The sequence below is a fragment of the Panthera leo genome, chromosome D4, assembly GCF_018350215.1.
Source record: "Panthera leo isolate Ple1 chromosome D4, P.leo_Ple1_pat1.1, whole genome shotgun sequence".
Taxonomy (NCBI): domain Eukaryota; kingdom Metazoa; phylum Chordata; class Mammalia; order Carnivora; family Felidae; genus Panthera; species Panthera leo.
The window spans coordinates 14,282,048-14,305,007 of record NC_056691.1 but is presented as its reverse complement, the minus strand read 5'-3'; the positions used below and the strand labels follow the sequence as shown (position 1 = coordinate 14,305,007).

The following is a 22,960-nucleotide window of genomic DNA, read 5'->3' as shown; positions in this document are numbered from 1 at the left end:
AAAGAAATGAAGAGAATAATATGTATTTGTGGAATAATACATGTTTGTGGAATATGTATTGGTATATAGTACCAATGTATTATGAAGCTTTTCTATGAACTTTGAGGATAATCATGTTTTGGAAAGTCTTTCAGGAGTGGTGCCAAAAACTGATGATTAAGGGGGGAAAACATGTGCCTATTCATGTTTTAGTTTATGCTCAGCAACATGTACAGGTGTGACTTTGAAAGCTAAGCTATAATTCATTTTCCAGTCACCAAAAGCTTTATAGGAATCTGTGATAATGACATATATAAAAGTCAACAAACTATCTTTCTACTTAATTATTAGGAAGGCTTGATTTGCTTGTTAGGGCTTTACTTAAGTGCATCATCAGGATTGTAAGTGTTTAGAATATTGGATGGACTACATTCAGAAATAAACATTAAAAAAAATTTACTTGGCATATAATCACAAATGTTTTTATAGTTTCTTATGGTTTGCTGGCAGTTCCAGCCCATGGAGAACCTTTCAAGAATGTGAATCCCTTTGATACATCAAAAACATGCATTGAAATGTATAAATGTCTTAATTGATTTGTATTGATCTTTTTTTTCTAACACACCTTTTTCCCAAACGTTTATTTTGAGAGAGTGCATGCAAGCAGGGGTAGGGGTAGAGAGAAGAGAGAGAGAGAATCCCAAGCAAGACTCTGTCAACGTGGACCATGATGTGGGAGGGGCTTGATCCCACAAACCATGAGATCATGACTAGGACTGAAATCAAGAATCGGACACTTAACCAACTGAATCCACCCAGGCGCCCCTCGTTGCTCATTTTTAATAAAATGGCCTTTACATTAAAATTGGGTTTGATGCAAAGAATACAAAAATACTAATTCAAAGGGATCCATGTACCCTGATGTGTATAGCAGCATTATCTACAGTAGCCAAATTATGGAAATAGCCCAAGTGTCCATCTACTGATGAATGGATAAAGGTGTGTGTGTGTGTGTGTGTGTGTGTGTGTGTACGTGTACACATACACAGACACAATTACTCAGCCATGAAAAATAATGAAATCTTGTCATTTACATGGATGGAGCTAGAGAGTATAATACTAAGCAAAATAAGTTAGAGAAAGACCCAATACATAATTTCACTCATATGTAGAAGTTAAAAGCAAAACAAATGAGCAAAGGGGGAAAAAAAGAGAGGGGCAAACCAAGAAAAGACTACCAGAGAACAAACTGATGGTTACCAGAGGGCAGGTGGGTGGGGGGAGGGGTGAACTAGGTGATGGGGATTACGGAGTGCATTTGCTGTGATTAGCACTAGGTGTTGTATGGAGATGTTGATTCACTATATTGTACACTTGAAAACCCCTATTACACTGTATGTTAACTGGAATTTAAAAACTTAAAAAAGAATTGGGTTAGATGTTGTAATGTTTTTCCCAAAATACATTCTTCTAAAACAGTATTATGTAGGTAATCTCATTTTGTTGTGTGACATTTACGGTATTCAATAGGATCTACAAAAATTGCCCATATATACTTTGGTGGACAGGCCAGGAAGGAAAGCTCTCCAGCATTTCAAGCTAGTATGGATAGGAAGCATGTAAACTCTCATTCTTGATTGCCTGAGTTTGAAAGATTCTAGTTCAGCAGTGCCCAATAGGGCTTTCTTGCAGTGTTGGAAATGTTCATTCTTCACTATGCATTTTGGTAGGCACTAGTCATATGTGGCTAGTATGACTGAGGAACTGAATATTTAATTTAAATAGCTATATATAGTTAATGGCTCCTATATTACAGTAAATATTAAGAAACTGAGGGAGAACATAAGTATAGAAGTGGTCACATTGACTTATGTTAGGATTTCTGGTCCAGATAAGTTTGTTTGGAATAGTTTATAGGCTCTGCAACTTCCTCACTTCTGATCTTCCAATCCTTACTGCCTGTTTTGTTTTGTTTTCTTTTGTTTTTTAACTAAAAAAAAAAAAAAATAGGTTCATAATGAAATGCTAGGATTGAGACTTTTGGTAACTCTGGTAGATTGTTGTCACCTTCACCTCAACTTTTTTTGTGTGTCTAACCCCAATTCTTCTCACCAGTGGGAAAGGAATCTTATTTTGTCACGACCTGGTAAGTTTTTCCTATAAACTTTTCTAAACTCACAGTTAATTAAGGCATCTATTCCATTTACCACTAAAATTACATTTCCTAGGGTGTTTTCAAGTGACTCATTGACCCAGTTGTTCTCCAGGTATTTCTAGAATCTTACTAGTATTTACAAAGGATAACTCTCCTGAAATCATTGTTGTACTGTATGCCAATTTGGATGTAAATTAAAAAAAAATAAAATTAAATAAATAAAAAGTATAATTCTACCTTAAAAAGTAACTGACATGATTCCTTTTAAAAGAAAATCGTTTTACTAAAATTTCTCCTTTCGATTTGAAATAAATATAGTACTTCAAAAAAATTTTTTCCTTAAGGTTTCAAGTTTCTATTCCCATGTTAGTACAGCCCTTGTAAGGTGTCTTTAGTCAGAGTTGAGTTTTCCTACCAAAGTCACCTCATCGAGTCCTGTGATCTCAGACAGGGGAGTGCCTTTGCTGCTGAATGCTATATAAAATGGTCCAAAAAAAGAAGGAAATGCAACCTACACCCCCAAAAACGTTTTACAAGCTGTATTTCCACATAAGACTTATACAAATAAGATAGAAAATGTGTTTGAAGAAATATCCTAAACACCTAGTTTCTAAATTACACTTATTTTGATCATCATAAGTATTTTGGATGCTGTCTTGACTGAAAAAGGAGCATGTTGCCAGACTCATTTTTTATTTTTTTTTTAAACGTTTATTTTTGAGACAGAGCATGAACGGGGGAGGGGCAGAGAGAGAGGGAGACACAGAATTGGAAGCAGGCTCCAGGCTCTGAGCCATCAGCCCAGAGCCTGACGCGGGGCTCAAATTCATGGACCGAGAGATCATGACCTGAGCTGAAGTCGGACACTTAACCGACTGAGCCACCCAGGCACCCCTTGCCAGACTCATTTAAAGGTGAATGAATATGGGGCACCTGCATGGCTCACTTGGTTAAGCGTCTGCCTTTGGCTCAAGTCATGATCTCATGGTTTGTGAGTTCAAGCCCCGCGTTGGGCTCTCTTCTGTCCGAGCAGAGCCTGCTTCAGATCCTCCCCCCCCCCCCCAATATAAATAAGTTTTTTAAAACTTCAAAAAAATAAAGGTGAATGAATATTCCACATCTTTGTATGCACTAAAGTCTGTAATGTATACATTATAACATTCGTAGTTTCACTTGCTGTACTTTCTGTAAATGCTACTACAGATTACTCACTTGGTATCCTTGAAGTTGAAGTTCAGTTTCATTTTCCTTACTTTGGGGTAGTGATCACACCCATAAGGCTACTGACTGTTACATAATTAACCACCTTTGCGTGGTATCATTGTGATTTCCTTTGGATCAGTCTGTTGGGATATATTGGACTCATGGCCCCATTGAACAGAATTGACCTAAAATCTGATTTTTCCCTCAGCTTTTTCATAGTTAAATAGTTTTCTTTCATCACTTCTGACTTTAATCCATTCTGATCTTTGCTACCTCTTGCTGTTAATAATTAAGCATCCACTTCATGTGTTGATTTCTCGTGTTAGTCAGGGTCTGCTATAAATCTCATTATTTTGTTTTTTTCTTTCAGTGTATCTAAGAAAACATCAGGCTTTAATTTCTGTACCCAAGGATAAGCATCCAAAATGGATTGGTGGTTTTTTGTTTTTTGTTTTTTGTTTTTATGGTGGCAAATGGACCAGTCTTTACATTTTGTGCAGACTTCTCATCTTCAAATATTTTTTTACTTTTGAATGCTCAGGGATTTATTTAAAAAATTATAAGCTCTAAGAAGTGCTGCTGTTTAAGTGGCTTATTATATACCTACCTACACTCTAAATTGGATGAGACTTTAAATCAGCATATATCCTATTTAGAGCATAGTTGTCAAAATATCTCTCAAAATGAAGAAGAGATATAAGCATTTTTAAATGTTTTTAAAAGCTTTAAAATGTTTTAAAAGTTTTCTTGTGTGTGCCTGGGTGGCTCATTCGGTTCACTGTCCGACTTCAGCTCAGGTCATGATCTCATGGTTTGTTCATGGGTTTGGAGCCCAACGTTGCGTTCTGTGCTGACAGCTCAGAGCCTGGAGCCTGCTTCAGATTCTGGGTCTCCCTCTCTCTGCCCCTCCCCTGCTCATGCTCGCGCTCTCTCTCTCTCTCTCCAAAAAAAAAAAAAAAAAAAAAAAAATTTAAAAATGTCTTCTCGGGGCGCCTGGGTTAAGCTTCCAACTTCAGCTCAGGTCATGATTTCACAGGTCCTGAGTTTGAGCCCCACATGGGGCTGGCTCTCTGGTCAGCACAGAAGCCCGCTTCTCCCTTGCTTGCGCTCTCTCAAAAATAAACCTTAAAAAAAATAAATAAATAAAAATGTTTTCTCTAAAAACACTTAAGTACTAGTTCAGTTCATCACAACATCTCAAACCCAAAAAGAATCAGTTGGGGGTGCCTGGGTGGCTCAGTCAGTTGAGCATCCGACTTCGGCTCAGGTCGTGATCTCGCAGTCTGTGAGTTCCAGCCCTGAATGGGGCTCTGTGTTGACAGCTCGGGGGCCTGGGGCCTGCTTCAGATTCTGTGTGTGTGTGTGTCTGTCTGTCTGTCTGCCTCTCTCTCTCTCTCTCTCTCTCTGCCCCTCCCCCGCTCATGCTCGCTCGCTCTCCCTCTCTCTCTCTCTCTCTCTGTCAAAAAAAAAAGAATCATTTGTAGTTTGTAGATGGTAGTAATGTGAATTGATGTGTGTTACCAAGAAACTGTTACAAAGGAGATCAGGGGTGCCTGAGTGTCTCAGTCGGTTCAGCGTCCAACTTCAGCTCAGGTCATGATCTCGCAATCCGTGAGTTCGAGCCTTCATCGGGCCCTGTGTTGGCAGCGGGAGCCTGGAACCTGCTCCTGCTGGAATCTATGTCTCCCTCGCTCTCTGCCCCTCCCCCACTCATGCTCTGTCTCTCTCACTCTCAAAAATGGGTAAATGTTAAAAAAAATGTTTTTAAAAAGGAGATCAATCAAAGTGAAATTTTTTTCAGTCAACTGTTATTACATCAGGAATTGACAGGAGTCACTTCAATAATTTCTTCTGTGAAGAGAGGAAGGAGATATAGTAGGTCATTCTATTTAAAGACATTTTTTAACATTAGTCTTCCTGTTTTGCTGAGAAGGGACTCAGATGTTCATCTTTTATCCTTTGTCATCAAGCAGGAAAAACTTATCAGGAGAAGCAGGTTCTGAAATTATTAATTCATACAATTTTAGGAAATTCCTCCGGCTATAAGTGAAATAACTTTAAGTCTCCTGCCAAAAGGAAAACCTTAATTTTCACAATGGACCATCTGTTTAACATTCAGTTGACCTTTTATTTTGAGAGGGGCCAGACTGCCTCCTCCCCAGAAGAGTGCCCTGTTGTGTGCTTCATAGTGCGGTGACTGATTTGGTTAACTAGCTGTGCTGTTCCCTCCTGCACTCCCCACCCTAGCTCAGGTTCCTAGGTTTTTATCACACTGGTTCTATTTTGCACCTATACAAAAAAACCTAATTATCACAAAACATTTGCTTTCTTTTTTAACATATGATTTAGTAAACCTTTTTTCCTTTTGTGGGAGTTTCTTAGGTGCAGAGAATTGAGTTAATCTTATTAATTTACTAACTCATTCATCCAAAAAATATTAGAAACCCTGTTATGTGTCAGGTGTCCTGCCTTGGCACTAAAGGTCCAGTGATAAGCAACCAGATGGGATTCTTGCCTCTGGAACTTGTAGTCTAGTTCATGGCACATTATCATCATTGATCTGTGAACATAAAACCTACTTTTGTTTTATTAACTTTTTTTCTTCTTTGCCTTCAACCTCTTTACCCATTTCCCCTCCACAAGCATCCACTCAAATACACATGTCCTTAGATATATAACACTTAATGTATGTGTTTAATTTACATTAATGGTAGTATAGATCTCAGTTTATTCCTTACTTCTTCACCCAGTACTATATTTTTAAGCTGTAACCATCAAAGTCACTACTTCAAACTGCATAATATTCCATTGTCTGCATCCGACACGTTTATGTATTCATTTTCCCGATGATGGAATCTATGTTCCTTCCTGTACCCTGATACAAATAATGCTGCAGTGAACAAGCACCCCATACATATTACCTCAAGGACCTCTGCAAGTATTTCTTTGGAGTACTTACCTAAGAGTAGAATTCTGGGTCATTGGTTAACAGAATGGCTTATCAAAAAGTTCACAAAAAGGTTCCTACTTTCCCCTATTCTCACCAGTACTTCATATTACTCAATTTTCTACTTTTTATTTTTCTTACACTTTTGAAATGATATTTCTTGCATTTCTCTGATGGTTGGTGAGAGTCCTTCATATATTTGATAGCCTTTTAACCCTCTATAAGTTGCCTGTTAGTATCTTCTGCTCATTTTTTCTCCTGAGTTTTTGTTTGTTTTTGTAGAAGTTCCTTGTACTTAAGATATCAATTCTGTCAGTTTTGGATGAAGAAATCATTATTCCCGAAGCATTTTTCACTGAATAAAAATCTCTATTTGAATGAAGATAAATCGACCAATATTTTATCTCTTGTGGATTTTGGTCTCTTAATAAGCTCTGTATTCTATTACTACTAGGTGTGTTTGTTTGTTTGTTTGTTTTTTATTTATTTTTATTTTTATTTTTTTTACTAGGTGTGTTTGTTTGTGTCAGCATTAGTTTGTCTTTATGACTTTGGCTGGCTTTGTGTTGACTGTCTCAATACCTGGGAGGGAAAATTCCCAGCTACCCCCACAAATACATACACACTTGAGCTCTCGGCAAAATTACCTTAGCTTCCCATTGACTTAGATGGGGTGGTAAACAGCTTTCTTTTCTTTCTTTTTTTTAAGATATATTTTTTTAAGTTTTTTATTTATTTTTGTGAGTGAGAGAGAGAGAGGGAGGGAGAGAGAGAAGATAAGTGGGGGAGGAGCAGAGAGAGAGGGAGACACAGAATCTGAAGCAGGCCCCAGGCTCTGAGCTATCACCACAGAGCCCAACATGGGGCTCAGGGCTCAAACATACAAGCTATGAGATCATGACCTGAAGTGAAGTTGGACACTTAACCAACTGAGCCACCCAGCCACTCCTGAAGATTTTATTTTTAAGTAATCTTTACACCCATAATGGGGCTCAGACTTAACAACCCCAAACTCAAGAGTCACATGCTCTCCCAACTAAAGCAGCCAGGTACTCCAGTAAATAGCTTTATTAAGATATAATTCACATACTATACAACCTACTCATTTAAAATATGCACATCAGTGGTTTTTAATATATTAATAAATCTCTGCAAGTATTACCCAAATAAATTTTAGAGCATTTTTATTACCTCCAAAGAAACTCTATACTCTTTGGGCCATTGCTTCCCAACCCTTCCATCCTCCCTAGCCCTAGACAGCCACTGATCTCTTTCTGTCTCTTTTGATTGCCTGTTCTAGATACTTCATATAAATGGACTCATATAATAAATGGTCTTTTGTGACTGGCTTTCACTTGGTATAATTTTTTCAAGATGTATCCACTGTATAGCATGCGTCAATACTTTGTTCCTTTTTATGACTGAATAATATCCCATTATGTGGATATACCACATTTTGTTTAGCCTTTCATCAGTTGACGGATGTTTGGGGTGGTTTCTACCTCCGACTGTTACAAATTACACCACTGTGAACATTCATGTACAAGTTTTTGTGTCAGCATAAGTTTTTTACTTCTCTTGGGTATTTGGTTATTGACCCAGGATTGCAATTGCTTGGTCAAATGTTAACTGTGTGTTTAAACTTTTTAAGGAATTGCCAAACTGTTTTCCAAATTAATTGCTTCCCACTAACAGTGTATAAAGGTTCTAATTTCTCCATATCCTTGTCAGCTTTGGTCTTGTCTGTATTATAGCCATCCTAGTGGATATGACGTGGTATCATGGCTTTCATTTGCATTTCCCTAATGACTAATGATGTTGAGCATCTTTTCATGTTAGCCATTTGTATCTCTTTGGAGAAATGTCTAGTCAGATCTTTTGTTCATTTTTTAATTGGGTTTTTTTTTCTTTTATGTTACTCAAGAATTTAATGCATTTCATCAAACTTACTGTGTTTATTGACACAGTATTTTTTAATTTAGAAATTATGTATGTCTTTTCATTTAGTATGTTAGTTTTTTGCTTATCTCTTTCTCTTCATCAGTCTTGTGTGGGTACTCTTTTTACAAAGCAGTGGTTATGAGTTCAGGCTCCAGAATCATTCTGCCACATATCAATTCTGTCACTTTCTAGCTGTGACCTTTGGTAGGTTACCTAACTACTCTGTACCTTGGTTTCCTGAAATGGAAAATGGGTGAATTGATAGTCTCTACGTCAGAAGGTCGTGAAAGGGTTAAATGAGTTAATAAATGAAAACTGTTCAGAATAGTGCCTGATATAACTGCTCAGTTAATGCGAGTTGCTATTGATAGTGGAAGGTTTTTCTAAGAGTCAGCTTTTGGTTCTGTTAATATCTATTGTTTTTTATTCTCTATTTTGTTGATATCTGTCCTTTAATTCTTATTTCTTTGTGTTTACACTTCTTGAGTTTAACACACGGACAAATATTCAAAGCTGGACATTTGTAATGAATAACTATAACTACTTCAGATGTATCCTACAACCTGTAATTTTATGATGGTATATCTGACTTCTTAATAGTCATAGGTATGTTCTTCCATGTCTGAAGTTTATTAACATTTATACCATTCTGAACAAGTCAAGTGACAAGTACCTCAGCACATTTTTCACTTTTAAATCCCTAACTCTTTCCAATTCTCTCTATATTGGTATTCCCCAAAGTTATGATTCTGGATTGTTTAGGGGTATACTGTGCTGCTTTTTTTCCTCCATTGCTTGCTTTAAACACAAATACACACACACATTATATTAACTGTTCTTTATCATATCTGAGATATTTCATAGAATTCCCTTGGATTTATTTTGTCCTTGCTGGAGTTTCTCAAAGAGGGTCTCAGTTTGGTAAGCCTTCTGAGTTTTAGTATGCTTATAGCTAAATTTATTTTATTGTTTTATTAAAATGGTATTTTATCTCTGTAAAATTCTAGGTTCAAAGTTTTGTGCGTTTTTATTCTTTCTTTCTTTAAAACTATCTCTCCAGTGTCTTCTGGTTTCTAGTGTCAGTTTTGCAAAGTCAGATGTTCATCTGATTCTTGTTCCTTTGTAGGCAATCTGTTCTTTTCTGGAAGCTTTCATATTTTTGTTTCTGGCAATCGTAATATTTACTATAATTTGTCTATGAAAATTTCCTTAAATACCTGTTTGGCACTCTGAGCTATTTCAGTCTGGATTTTTTTCTTTAATTCTGAGAAATTCTTAGATTCTTATCTTTGTTTTCTCCTCTTTTTCTTCCCTCTGGTACCCCCAAAGTATTGATACTGCTATTTCTACTTTTGTCCTTCTTAAAGTTTCTTTCATATTTTCTGTCTCTTCATCCCTTTCATCTTAAAAAATTCCATTTGGGAATTCCTCAATTGGATTGTCCATCTCACTAACATGTTTGTAAGTTATTGATTCTTGTATCCAATCCATCAGGTTCTTTATTTTAGATACTGATTTGTTTATATCCGGGATTCCAGTTGGATTTTTCTTTAGGACACTTTTGCATTTCATCTTTCAGTACTGTCTGTCTGTCTGTCTGTCTCTCTCTCTCTCTCTCTCTCTCTCTCTTTTTGAGAGAGAGAAAGAGCACATGCCAGGAGGAGGGGCAGAGGGAGAGGGAGAGAGAGAATCTTAAGCAGGCTACACACCCAACTTGGAGCCCAACGCAGGGCTCAGTCTCAGGGCTGTGAGATCATGACCTGAGCTGAAATCAAGAGACACAGCCCAAGTATTCTTTTTTTTTTTTTTTTTTTTTTTTTTTAATATATGAAATTTACTGTCAAATTGGTTTCCATACAACACCCAGTGCTCATCCCAAAAGGTGCCCTCCTCAATACCCATCACCCACCCTCCCCTCCCTCCCACCCCCCATCAACCCTCAGTTTGGTCTCAGTTTTTAACAGTCTCTTATGCTTTGGCTCTCTCCCACTCTAACCTCTTTTTTTTTTTTTTTTCCTTCCCCTCCCCCATGGGTTTCTGTTAAGTTTCTCAGGATCCACATAAGAGTGAAAACATATGGTATCTGTCTTTCTCTGTATGGCTTATTTCACTTAGCATCACACTCTCCAGTTCCATCCACGTTGCTACAAAAGGCCATATTTCATTTTTTCTCATTGCCATGTAGTATTCCATTGTGTATATAAACCACAATTTCTTTATCCATTCATCAGTTGATGGACATTTAGGCTCTTTCCATCATTTGGCTATTGTTGAGAGTGCTGCTATAAACATTGGGGTACAAGTGCCCCTATGCATCAGTACTCCTGTATCCCTTGGATAAATTCCTAGCAGTGCTATTGCTGGGTCATAGGGTAGGTCTATTTTTAATTTTCTGAGGAACCTCCACACTGCTTTCCAGAGTGGCTGCACCAATTTGCATTCCCACCAACAGTGCAAGAGGGTTCCCATTTCTCCACATCCTCTCCAGCATCTATAGTCTCCTGATTTGTTCATTTTGGCCACTCTGACTGGCGTGAGGTGATAATCTGAGTGTGGTTTGGATTTGTATTTCCCTGATAAGGAGCGACGTTGAACATCTTTTCATGTGCCTGTTGGCCATCCGGATGTCTTCTTTAGAGAAGTGTCTATTCATGTTTTCTGCCCATTTCTTCACTGGGTTATTTGTTTTTCGGGTGTGGAGTTTGGTGAGCTCTTTATAGATTTTGGATACTAGCCCTTTGTCCAATATGTCATTTGCAAAGATCTTTTCCCATTCTGTTGGTTGCCTTTTAGTTTTGTTGGTTGTTTCCTTTTCTGTGCAGAAGCTTTTTATCTTCATAAGGTCCCAGTAATTCACTTTTGCTTTTAATTCCCTTGCCTTTGGGGATGTGTCAAGTAAGAGATTGCTACGGCTGAGGTCAGATAGGTCTTTTCCTGTTCTTTTTTTTTTTTTTTAACAGGTTTATTTTAATTTATTTTAAATTTTAAAAATATTTTTAAGTAGTCTCTGTACCCAACGTGGGACTTGAACTTAAAACTGTAAGATCAAGAGTTGCATGCTCCATTGACTGAGCCAGCCAGGTACCCTATTTTAAATCTTTGTTATGTCTGGTCTAAAAGTTCTGCTCTAAATTACTTAATTTGTTGTTTGTCTTTTATGGCTGTTGTGTACTCTCAGATGTTTATCATTATTCACTGCTTTGTCTCCTCAAGATTTTGTTGCCAAGAAATAACTGGCAAATGATACATTTTTTACTCAGATGATTTTTACATAAAACACACTGGACTTAAAATTATCTAAATTTAGCAAGATATTTCAATGATTTTTAAAATTCCTATCAAGAGGGGCTCCTGGGTGGCTCAGTTGGTTAAGCGTCCGTGACTCTTGATTTCGGCTCAGGTCATGATCACAGTTTGTGAGTTTGAGCACCGTGTGGGGCTCTGTGCTGGCAGACCAGAGTCTACTTGGGATTCTCTCTCTCCTCTCTCTGCCCCTCCAGGCTTGTGCTCTCACTCTCTCTTGAAAATAAGTTAAGAAAAAGTAATTTTGAAATAAATCTGGGGATGAACACCAAAGGAGAGAAGCAGGAGAAAAGGTGCAGTGCCAGGGTCTAGTCTAATGAAAGGACAACCTGACCTTCTTAATGGTGGTGGCAGAAACTATTCCTTCCTCTGCTGCCCTAAACCAGATAACTGGTATCCACCAAATAACTTGCAAATTACCACTTTTCTAATAACAGGAATGAGAGAGCAACATAGACTTCCTTAAAAAAATGTATAAGTAAAACAAATAACCTTAATATAATCAGAACTAAACAAATTACTGAGGAAAAACATTTTATTCTTGATAGAAATTTAAAAAAAAATTTTTTTTTAATGTTTTTATTTATTTTTGAGACAGAGAGAGACAGAGCATGAGCAGGGGAGGGGAAGACAGAGAGGGAGACACAGAATCTGAAGCAGGCTTGAACTGTGAGATCATGACCTGAGCTGAGGTTGGACACCTCACCGACTCCAAGGTGCCCCCAACCTCATCTTTTTGTTTTTTTCCCTAGGTTGTCCCCTCTCGAACTGACCCTTTGAGCTTTCTTTCTTGCCATCCTCTTCACCAGGTCCTGTATCCTCATGACCAGGTTAATTCATAGCCGAATTCTATAGTAGACATAACTAGTTTATTACACGTTCTTTGCCTACCAAGCCTTGGGCATGCCCTCAAAATGCTTCTGAGTACAATATTTCAGGGAGCCAATTAGAGCTACCACTAAAGATGATACCTCATTGTCATTTCTGTTCTATCAGACTATTTTCCCTTCAGGCTTTATTTGTTTTGAAGGTTGAAAAGGAAATAAAGGTAGAATAGCAAGTAAAAGTGTTTTCTAATATCCAGTGGACACTCTTCTGCCCTTCTCTTACTCCTCTTTTAGAGAGCTTTTTTAAATCTCTCCTATCCTTGTTTCTCTATCTGTGCTGTTTCTTATTCTCTCTACCTAATTAGTTTACACTGGGAAATTAACACATGTATATTGAGCATATGGATTAGATTTTGGGAAATCAGTATATTCGTATTGAGCATATAAACTAGATTTTGAATTTTGATTGAGTAGTGGATATAAAGGTCATTTCTTTCTTTCTGAATAGTCTCACTACTTTAGTCAGTCTCTTGAGGTAATTTCTTCTCTTATGTAATTACATTTGGCATAATGGTATGGTAGACATTTTTTTCTGTCCTTAAATTAGATTTTTTTTTGTAAAAAATTACGTGTCACCAGATCTCTGGAAGGTGTTTTGAATGCCTTCTTCCTGGAACTAAGCAATGGTCACCTGTTGCTAAAAAGGATAGGAATTTGAGAAAGGACAAGATAGAAAGAAATGCTGGCAGGGAAACAAGTATTAATTACTCTAGTTTTGTTCCTGGCTTCATATCAGCTAGAAACTTTAAAAATATTAATATTTTAAAAAGACAGGGGAAAGTGGACCATCCTTAAGTGTGCCACCTATATCTGTAGTAAAAAAAACTATAAGCATTGTATTTGTTCTTCACAATCACTCTGTTCAGTGAAGGTATTAGCTTCGTCTACTTATGAAGACAGTGAAGGTTGTAAAATAAATAATTTACCCAAGGGCAAACAGCTAGTAAGTGATAGAGTTGGGATTCCACCCCAGCTCTCTCTGACTTCAAATCTTATACTCCTTCCAATCTAACCATAGAAGAGGAGAAAATTTTAGCAGATTTTACCTTTTTTCCATAATGGACTTTATATTGTAGCCTTTTAAATTTGGGCAGTAATTACATACAGACATATTTCAAAGTCTTATACATGATTTGCGCCCCTGGCACCATGACTAAAACAACAGGCTTCTGAGACATAGTTTTCTGAGCCTCTGAGGCAGTGTAGCCCAGGGTGAAAGACAGTGGTTGAGTCTGGTGTCAGATCTGGGCTGCATGAATCTTGTATAGGTTTCTTAGATTGACATACAGAGTTGTTTTGAGAATTAAAACACATAGAATATGTAGCCCATGCCTGACAAATTGTAAGCACTAAAAAGGAATAATACATGCAATATTGTTATATCTTCACTCTATCATGTTAAATATCTAGCTTCTCCCTGAGATTCTGAGAATTTTCACTAAGTTAACCCAGAAATTGTGCGCTACTCTAATGATACTTCACACCTCCTATGTTGTTATCGGTGGAGAAGTAACAAATATCACCTCTACTCTTCATATTTTCATGTTTTGGTTAAATATTATAATATATAATAACTACTATTTGAAACATCCTATACTGTTTGAGTGTCTCCTGGTCAGGAAAATTTGCCTCACCACAGGATTTAAATTATTTCTAGAAAGATGCCAAAAAATGTGTTTGGGCAGAGTATTCTTGAAATAATAGTAGACACTGAACACCAGTAGAATTTACTGGTGTCTCTGTTTTAACCTTCTATTGTATGCAAATGCAGAATCCATATTTAGTAATTAAAACATTTACTGTCTCCTTTTCTTTTTCAGAAGATGAATAATCTTTCATTCAGTGAGTTATGTTGCCTCTTCTGCTGTCCACCTTGCCCTGGGAAAATTGCTTCAAAATTAGCATTTTTGCCACCTGATCCAACATATACACTGATGTGTGATGAAAGTGGAAGCCGCTGGACTTTACACCTATCAGAACGAGCAGACTGGCAGTACTCTTCTAGGGAAAAAGATGCTATTGAGTGTTTCATGACTAGAACCAGTAAAGGCAACAGAATTGCCTGCATGTTTGTGCGCTGTTCACCCAATGCCAAGTACACTTTACTCTTCTCACATGGAAATGCTGTTGATCTTGGTCAGATGAGCAGCTTTTACATAGGACTGGGATCACGGATTAATTGTAATATATTCTCATATGATTATTCTGGATATGGCGCAAGTTCTGGGAAACCAACGGAGAAAAACCTCTATGCAGATATAGAAGCTGCTTGGCTTGCTCTTAGGACAAGGTAAATGGTGATTGGGAGTATTTTCCACATTTATTATGATGTTTAATTGAAATTGCTTTATATAAAAAAAGAATAAAAGTAGTTTTTATAACATAACATGTTTTGAAGTAGTAAATAGAGATTATACGTACCAAAATATACCTGTGGAGAGTTAAGCTCTTAGAATGTAATTAAAAATTTTTACAAACAGCGTAAAGTTTTTACACATATCTAATTTGTGTCTGTTAGTGCCCGTGGGTGATTTTCTTTAAAATTTAAGCCAATGACAAGTTTTGGTTTTATAAACTTACTAGAGTGTGATATAAAAATCTTTATTCAGAGTAACCTGGGTGGCTCAGTCAGTTGAGCGTCTGACTCTGGATTTCAACTGAAGTCACAATCCCAGGGTTGTGGGTCAAGCCTCACATCAGGCTATGTGCTGAATGTAGAGCCTGCTTAAGATTCTCTCTCTCCCTCTGCCCTTCTTCCCTGCTTGCACTTTCTCTCTCTAAAATAAAGAAAAAATGTTGATTTGAATAAACACTGATTAGCTAATCATTTACTTAAGAGTGTAAGAGACTGGATTGTTTTGGTGAATTGTAAGCCTGAGTCCTGAGTTTGCGTTATTTTCTATAACAATCTCTTAGACAATGTGACTCAAAGATACCTTATTGGAACTATTTTTAAAGTATTCATTCTGTAAAAGTGAGATTTTTTACTTTACATTCTGGACTAATAAAATTTGGAGAGATGATCTTAAGCTAAAAAAAAAAAAGGTAATGTTATGATAAATCATTTAAGCAGATTTTCTTATCATGTCAGTTATTCCTTGGTTATAACAATACATTTTTGGGAACTAGAAATTGCTTTAATCTTTCCTAATCACCAAGATACTTAGAAATTTTTCATGAAATACATTGCAGTTTTGTAGACTTCAGGTGTTTTTTTTTAATCAAATGGTTCATGTACAATAAATAAAGATACCTGAGCTCAAGTTATTCTTCATATTACCTCCTGAAAAGCTGCCTGACTTCCCCAAAGTATTTTAGACTAAAGCTAAAGGACTTAAAGAAAATTTACCATTTCTAATTTAATGTTTAAATATTAATGGTTTCGATTAGAACCTCAATTTTGTTAGCAGGCATAACCTTTGTTAGAAAATACCTTTAGAAACATTTATTCCTTGGGACACCTGGGGGTCTCAATGGGTTAAGCAGCCAACTCTTGGTTTTGGCTCAGGTCATGATTTCATGGTTTGTGAGTTCGAGCCCCATATCAGGCTCTGTCCTCATGGCACAGAACTTGCTTGAGGATTCTCTCTCTCCCTCTTTCTCTGCCCCTCCGTTACTCGCTCATGCTCGCTCTCTCTTGCAAAATATTTCATTTTTTTTAAAAAAAGAAACATTTACTCTAAGATACAATAAAACTATAGTCTCTGAGGTCCATATAAAGGGGATTCTTAAATCATTTGCAATTATATGAAAACATACCTGACAAGTAGGAAAAAATAGATAAGTAGTATAAGAAATAAATAGTTGGGGAGGGGGCAGGGAATGATAAAAATTTATAAACTTAAAAACTGCCTTAAATGACCAAAGTCAAAATCGTCTCAGTCCTACAAACCAAAATAAATGAGTGTGCACTTTCCAGACCCAGCCAATTGAATGGAGTATAATACCTGTCAGGAAAGTATGATAATAGATATTTTTAATAACAGATTTATTGAGATATAACTCTTTTAAAGTACAACTTCAGTGGATTAGTACAATTTTTAAGGATGCTAAGTTAAAGCAGATAGCCTTTATTGTTAGTGCTTCTCAAAAACATGAAAAGATAACTTATTCAACCAAAACACACTAGAATCCAATAGAGTGTTCTCTGCCTATGTTAAAAAAAAAAAAAAAATCCACTCTTGTAAGTGGTTAACTTTTATTTTGCATCTTGTCTGATTTCAATTTGAAGAAATATTTATGAAATGATTTCTAGTCTTGATTAATTAATCTTTTTAAACATACTTAATGATTGAAGCGCCTGGGTGGTTCAGTTGGCAGAGCATCCGGCTTCAGCTTAGGTCATGGTCTCACAGCTTGTGGGTTCGAGCCCCCGCGTTGGGTTCTATACTGACGGCTAAGCCTAGAGCCTGCTTCAGATTGTGTATCTTCCTCTCTGCCCCTCCCCCGCTCACTTTCCGTCTCAGAAATGAGTAAATGTTAAAAAACAATTTTAAACATACTTAATGATCATGCATACTTGATGAATGAGGAACAAGAGCAGAATAGATACATTTCTAAATAGTCCAATAGTCTTTGAATTCATTATCTGCGTGCTATAATGGAAAAGGCGCTGGACTGGGAGTCAGGGTACCTGGGTTCTAATTATAGATCTGCCTCTGACTTACTCTGACTTTGAACGTCTGCTCAGGAAGCAGCTGAACTAGATTAAATGGTCTCTGAAGTCCTTTCTAACTTGTACTGTTCTGAAATTCTGTTATTGCTTTGAATTCTCTGCTAAACTGGCAGCTGCTTCTACTCTGGAGCCTTGCCATTGCTAGCATTAGTCTAAAATCCATAGTTGCCACCAACAGTGCTGCGATTCAGCTAACGGCAGCCTTACAGCCTCAAGAGTTAATGCTGTGCTGCAAATGTTCATTTTCATAAAATTTCTTCACTGTTTGAAATATGTGCAGCTAGGTCTTGTTAAAGAAAAGGGTTTTCTGAGTTTATTTACATTTGGAGTCAGTCTGGAGTAGATATGTCCAACCTCTGGGACATATCCAAATGCTTACATAGGACTGATTGGAAGAAATTATGGATGGTCATTATTACCTGGATGGTTCAGAGTCTTGCACCCCTGGAAAGGGCCAGAGGAAGCACGTAGGGTTTGTCTTGCTATTTTTTTTTGTGTTCCGATACTTGAAAAGCTCCATTACCTTTTCAGAAGACCAGAGGCTGTTGTGCAAGTGGCCCTTCCCATCCAGAAGTGACTTCTTTCAGATTTCTAGAGTGGAAGGGCATGTTTGATCTCACTCTAACCCTTAATTCTGTATTTATTAGCTCCCGTAGCACCTCCACTCTGCTTGGAGTACTTTACAGTTGGGACAATTGTACTATAGGCAGTAAACAGTGCTTGAAGCATAGTATATACCTGATACTGAATCAGTGAGTTGATACATTTAAATCTGCAGCATTTTTAAAGGGGGTAAGGCAGTTCTCTTGAGGTTTTAGCATGAAGTCTATTCATAATTAACTGAATCATAAGGCATTTGGAATTCTCATTCATCTGTTTATCTTTCCAATCATTAGTCCATTTCTATGAGCAAATAAAGGCAAACTTCAGGAAAAGTAGTAATTTGCTTTTGGCTAAAATGATACATATTTTTTATTCATAACATACAGTAACTGTATGTCAAGATTTTCATCACTGTGACTGGCTTCAGAAAATAAAATGAGCCACTTTTAATATCTAGACAAAGAACTTTTTGTTACTTTGAATGGAAGATAGATGGTAAATGTCTATGAAGTGTCAACCCATTAAAATATCAATGATACAATACGTTCAGCATTTAGTAAAAAATACGCCACATTGAATTGCATAAATGATATAATGAATTAAGTTTAAAATTTTAAAAGACCTCAGCCATTATTTTTCTAAAAGATGAAACAGATGAAAAATGCTAAGAATACAGATATTATTATAGCATTAAATATGATAATGATGGCTAAGAAAGTGTATATTTTAAATATAAATTTGTTGACATGGTCTCATTCTGAGTCATTCTATTATAAGATTAAGTCCCTAGAAAATGATTGAATATTTCATACCAGTCCAACTCTCCACTTTATTTTTTTTTTTTAACTCCTGAACTTTGTAGATATGGCATTCGCCCTGAAAATGTGATTATATATGGCCAAAGTATAGGGACAGTACCATCTGTGGATCTCGCTGCTCGGTATGAGAGTGCTGCTGTTATTCTTCATTCTCCTTTGACCTCGGGAATGCGAGTCGCTTTTCCTGATACCAAGAAGACCTACTGTTTTGATGCATTCCCAAAGTAAGTATCGATATTCCAAATTAATTCAAAGAAATCTTGCGGGAATTTTTTTCATCACTTAGGAATCCATAATATGATTCATTCAGCCATGAGCTTCTATTTTACACATATTATAGAAATTGTGAAAAACTAGTTTTTGAAGAGGATGGTGGCAGGAGACCAGTCAGGAGGGTGTAATGTTTGAGCAGTTGTAACCCTGGTGAAAAGTGCTAAGGGCCTCACACCCCAGAGAGTGGCACCAATAGTATTAGAGATAAGGGGATAATTTGAGAAATAAAATTGACAGAACTGCATGTCACGGTGAATGTAGGATGCAAAACAAGAGAACTTGAATTTGATTCCTAAGGTTCTGACTTGAGCTGCTAGTGGATGATACAATTCAGTGAGACATACTGGAAGAGTGGAAGTGTAGAGTAGAAATGAGACACGTGTGCATAAAAATTAGTGAATGATGTCTAATTAAGGATAGCTGATTTACAAAAGAAGTGAATTGCAAACAAGTTGAGTCTTAAGAATAAAGTATTGCCATCCTAGAGGCACCTGGGTGGCTCTGTCAGTTAAGCGTCCAGTTGGCTCAGGTCATGATCTCACCGTGAGTTCGAGTCCCACATTGGGCTCTGCATTGACAGCACGAATCCTGCTTCAGATCCTCTTGTCTCCCTCTCTCTCTGCCCCTCCCCAGCTTGCTGTCTTTCTCTCACTCTCTCAAAAATAAAATAAAAACATGAGAAAAAAAACAGTATTGGGGCACCTGGGTGGCTAAGTCAGTTAAGCATGGACTACAACTCAGGTCATGATCTCACAGTTTGTGAGTTCGAGCCCCGCGTCGGGCTCTGTGCTGCCAGCTCGGAGCCTGGAGCCTGCTTCGGATTCTGTGTCAGCCTCTCACTCTGCCCCTCTGCTGCTCGCATTCTGTCTTTCTCAAAAATAAACACTAAAACAATTTTTTTTAAAACGTGTTGCCACTGCATAGTCTGCAAACACACAGTATTATACAAATTTGAAAGAACTACTTCTGCTTCTCAAGACAAGATAAATGGAAATTCCTCCAGCTCCTCTTCATAATTGGGAAAAAATGGATGGCCCTTTTTTCTCAGAGGGCAAAGGCAAGAAGTGAGAAGCTGGCAAATTTCAGTCTCGCTTCTTTTCCCCAACTGGCAGCTATACAAAGAATTTTTTTGTGAATGATAGATGGGCCCAAGGCCAGAGTCCTCACTTGCTTCTTCATAAAAACAACGAAGGTCATTTCAAAAGCAAATTTTTCATCATTAGCCAGTAAGGGGTCATTTTTGTAGGGAAGCTAATGATGGGAGCATAAGATCTTATCACCAGAGCAAGCTGTGAGAGGGTTTTGTTTTTACATTAATTCAGGGTTTTTGTTTTAGAGAATAGTCTATTGGAAGGTATGTGCATTATATTGCTTCTAACTGAACAGTAGGAATGGTAGGGAGTATTTGGGGTAATGCTGTTGCCAGCTTATATTCTCTGTCCAGCTCCCTCTTGAATTTCTGCTACACCAACAAAGAAAGCAGCACTTAACTGCAAACTGTCTGAAAAAGGTCATAATTTTAAGTTTTAAAATTTGTTTGTAAGAGTTCTTTGTGTAGCTTATGTCTCAATGTTGCGTTTTTAAAATTGCATTGATCTCTGATATTTAAAATGTTCTCTGATATCTGATAATTCTTCGTTGTCTGTTCATGTGTAAGAGAGGAACTAAAGAGTGGACCTGAAGCAGGTGACAAAGGCTTGTTGACTGAGCTTAACTATACAGGGATCTGTTCATATCAGTTAGTTGGGGATCCCACCCTATGTCACTATTTTCTGTATCTTTCCTCTTAAAGTGGATGTGGTCTTCAACAAAGATTCTTTCTAAAAGTCCCCTCTGGGTACACCTCAGTGGCTCAAGTCGGTGAAGCGTCCGACTCTTTAATTTCGGCTGAGGTCAGGATCTCTCAGTTCAAAGGATCGAGCCCCGAGTCAGCCTCTGAGCTAAACAAACTTTGAACAGATTCTGTAGACTCCCATCACCTGCCTTCATCCCCATATCAATTTCTGACCTTCGGGTGTATGCGGTGGTATAAATTGGGTTGTGTCTTCACTTTATCTTCTATCCTCTTAAAATTGGTTTTCTCTTATACTTTTAATTTGTTACCCAGCTCCAAAATTATGTATTTTTTTATATTCTCCCTATTTCAGGGAGTTGATGCCACAAGACAAAAAAACATTTTGTTGTCATTTTATTAGATTAAGAGGCAGAAAAAAATACGAGTGCGGGGAGGTATAAAGTTAGCATATGTTTGAATGGTCCTTAGTTTCCTCTTCTTCCAAACTAAGTTTTCTTTGTGCTCAATATTGTAGAAAGGTACAGGAGGCTAACAGTAACTATTGAATGATTCCCCTGAAACAGAAGTGCCTAAAGTTAGCTTCCTCAGATAATCTTAAGAAAAGGAGTATGTAAAGTGACTTCTAAATCTTATTTGAAATCCAAGAGGCATCTGTTTCTTCTGTTTTGATTCAAAGACTATTTTGGTATTCGGTATGGCACAAGAGAATTTGTTTTACGTTTCTTTTCATAGATAATTCGTTGACTTCCTTCTGCCTTCTCTTCTCTTACAGCATTGACAAAATCTCTAAGATAACCTCCCCAGTATTAATAATTCATGGGACTGAAGATGAAGTCATTGACTTTTCACATGGCCTCGCATTGTTCGAGCGTTGCCAAAGACCTGTGGAGCCTCTGTGGGTTGAAGGGGCAGGTCACAATGATGTGGAACTTTATGGACAGTACCTCGAAAGGTTGAAACAGTTTGTGTCACAGGAACTGGTAAATTTGTAAAATATTCTGTAAATTTGCATACTGGGTTTTCTTTCCTTGCTGAACTGCACTCTTTGGTAAATAACATAAAACCTGAAGGTTTTGTTTGCAAATCATGTCAGTTGCCTTCATAATTGTACAGGTAATGATTTGTTAACAGACTTAATGAAGGTTTTAATTACCAGAACTAGAAACTGGAAATAACAGTATCATGCAGTCAAGCTGTGTAATTTATATTTTTTCTGTGAATTTTTTTTTAAACATCAAAATGAGTACTGTATGAAATTTTAATTCTATAAAATCAAATGCTGTAAAAGTATTGCCAAATGCTTTTGCATATCAGAAACAGATTTATAAATATTTTTAAAACATCTCAATGTACTAAATCTTATCCAGGTATACAAATGTAATATTCTTTCAATAAAAAGCTGTATATCTAAAACAATTCAAGTACTCATAATAGAATAAACTGTATGAAAATGTGCAAGTTCACTAGAGATGACCTAAGCCCTGTTGTACAGGGATAAAGGTTTAAACACTTATTTTATTGTAAAATACATTGAATTTTCTGTATTCTCTGGTTATCATACATTTTCTCCTTAAAAAACAAATGATGTAAGTCTTAATTTTTATGCCATCTATTAATTTACCAACTAGTTACCTTGTAAATGAGAAGTCATGATAGCACTGAATTTTAACTAGTTCTGATTTATAGGTTTGGTACTATGAGGCAACTACTTAAAATTCTCATTTTTGTTTTTTAAAAGGCATTTAGAGCTTCAAGAATGATTTTGTATGCAATGTTGTTTTAAATTTTGACTAATCTCATAGAATTGCTGTACTCTCCATTATAAGAAAACCTGAGAGTCCGTTCGTTAGATGTTCTTCAAGACCACAAACAGGCTGGCTATTTGGTCATTTTTCACTTTGGCTATTTTTAATAGGACCTGTTGTTTTAGACTACTATCTGAGAATTTCATGGATTCACTCCTGATACAGGAGATAAGAGAACATTTAATTCATAACTTTTATATTAACCAATGTAGTAAAAAACAAAGCTCACACACAAAAACTAAGTTGCCTTTCCTTGAATGAATCCTGCCTGAATAAAACAATGAAAGAAAAATAAAAATAAAATTAATGGTATGTAGTCTAATTTGTAAATGAATGAATATTGAAATAATACACACTGTGGATATATTTTAAGGCCTTATGTAGTTTTAATTGTTCTGCTTGTTCTGTGGTTATGTCTAAGACTATAGTATATGATTCTCTTCAAAGTATATCAAGTATTGTGAATGCTTTGGTTCAGATGTGTCAAATTAACAGTAAAACAACAAATATACCACCCAGCTGTGCCTGTTTGCCTTCTTCCATGTTTCCCATCCCTTACCATCAAGTCGGGAAAAA

At 36.8% G+C, this 22,960-nt stretch overlaps 1 protein-coding gene across 4 annotated transcripts in view; it reads left to right on the top strand.

The window, feature by feature from the left end:
• ABHD17B (abhydrolase domain containing 17B, depalmitoylase) overlaps nucleotides 1–22,902 on the top strand; it is a 53,381-nt gene extending 30,479 nt beyond the window's left edge. For all 4 annotated transcript variants that reach the window (XM_042912434.1, XM_042912435.1, XM_042912438.1 and 1 more), the window contains 3 exons: nucleotides 14,236–14,705; nucleotides 18,556–18,735; nucleotides 21,352–22,902. In XM_042912434.1, coding sequence (XP_042768368.1) covers nucleotides 14,239–14,705; nucleotides 18,556–18,735; nucleotides 21,352–21,571 — 867 coding nt within the window. In that variant the 5' untranslated portion in view covers nucleotides 14,236–14,238 and the 3' untranslated portion in view covers nucleotides 21,572–22,902. The remainder of the gene's footprint in view (nucleotides 1–14,235; nucleotides 14,706–18,555; nucleotides 18,736–21,351) is intronic.
• Nucleotides 22,903–22,960: the final 58 nt, after the last annotated feature.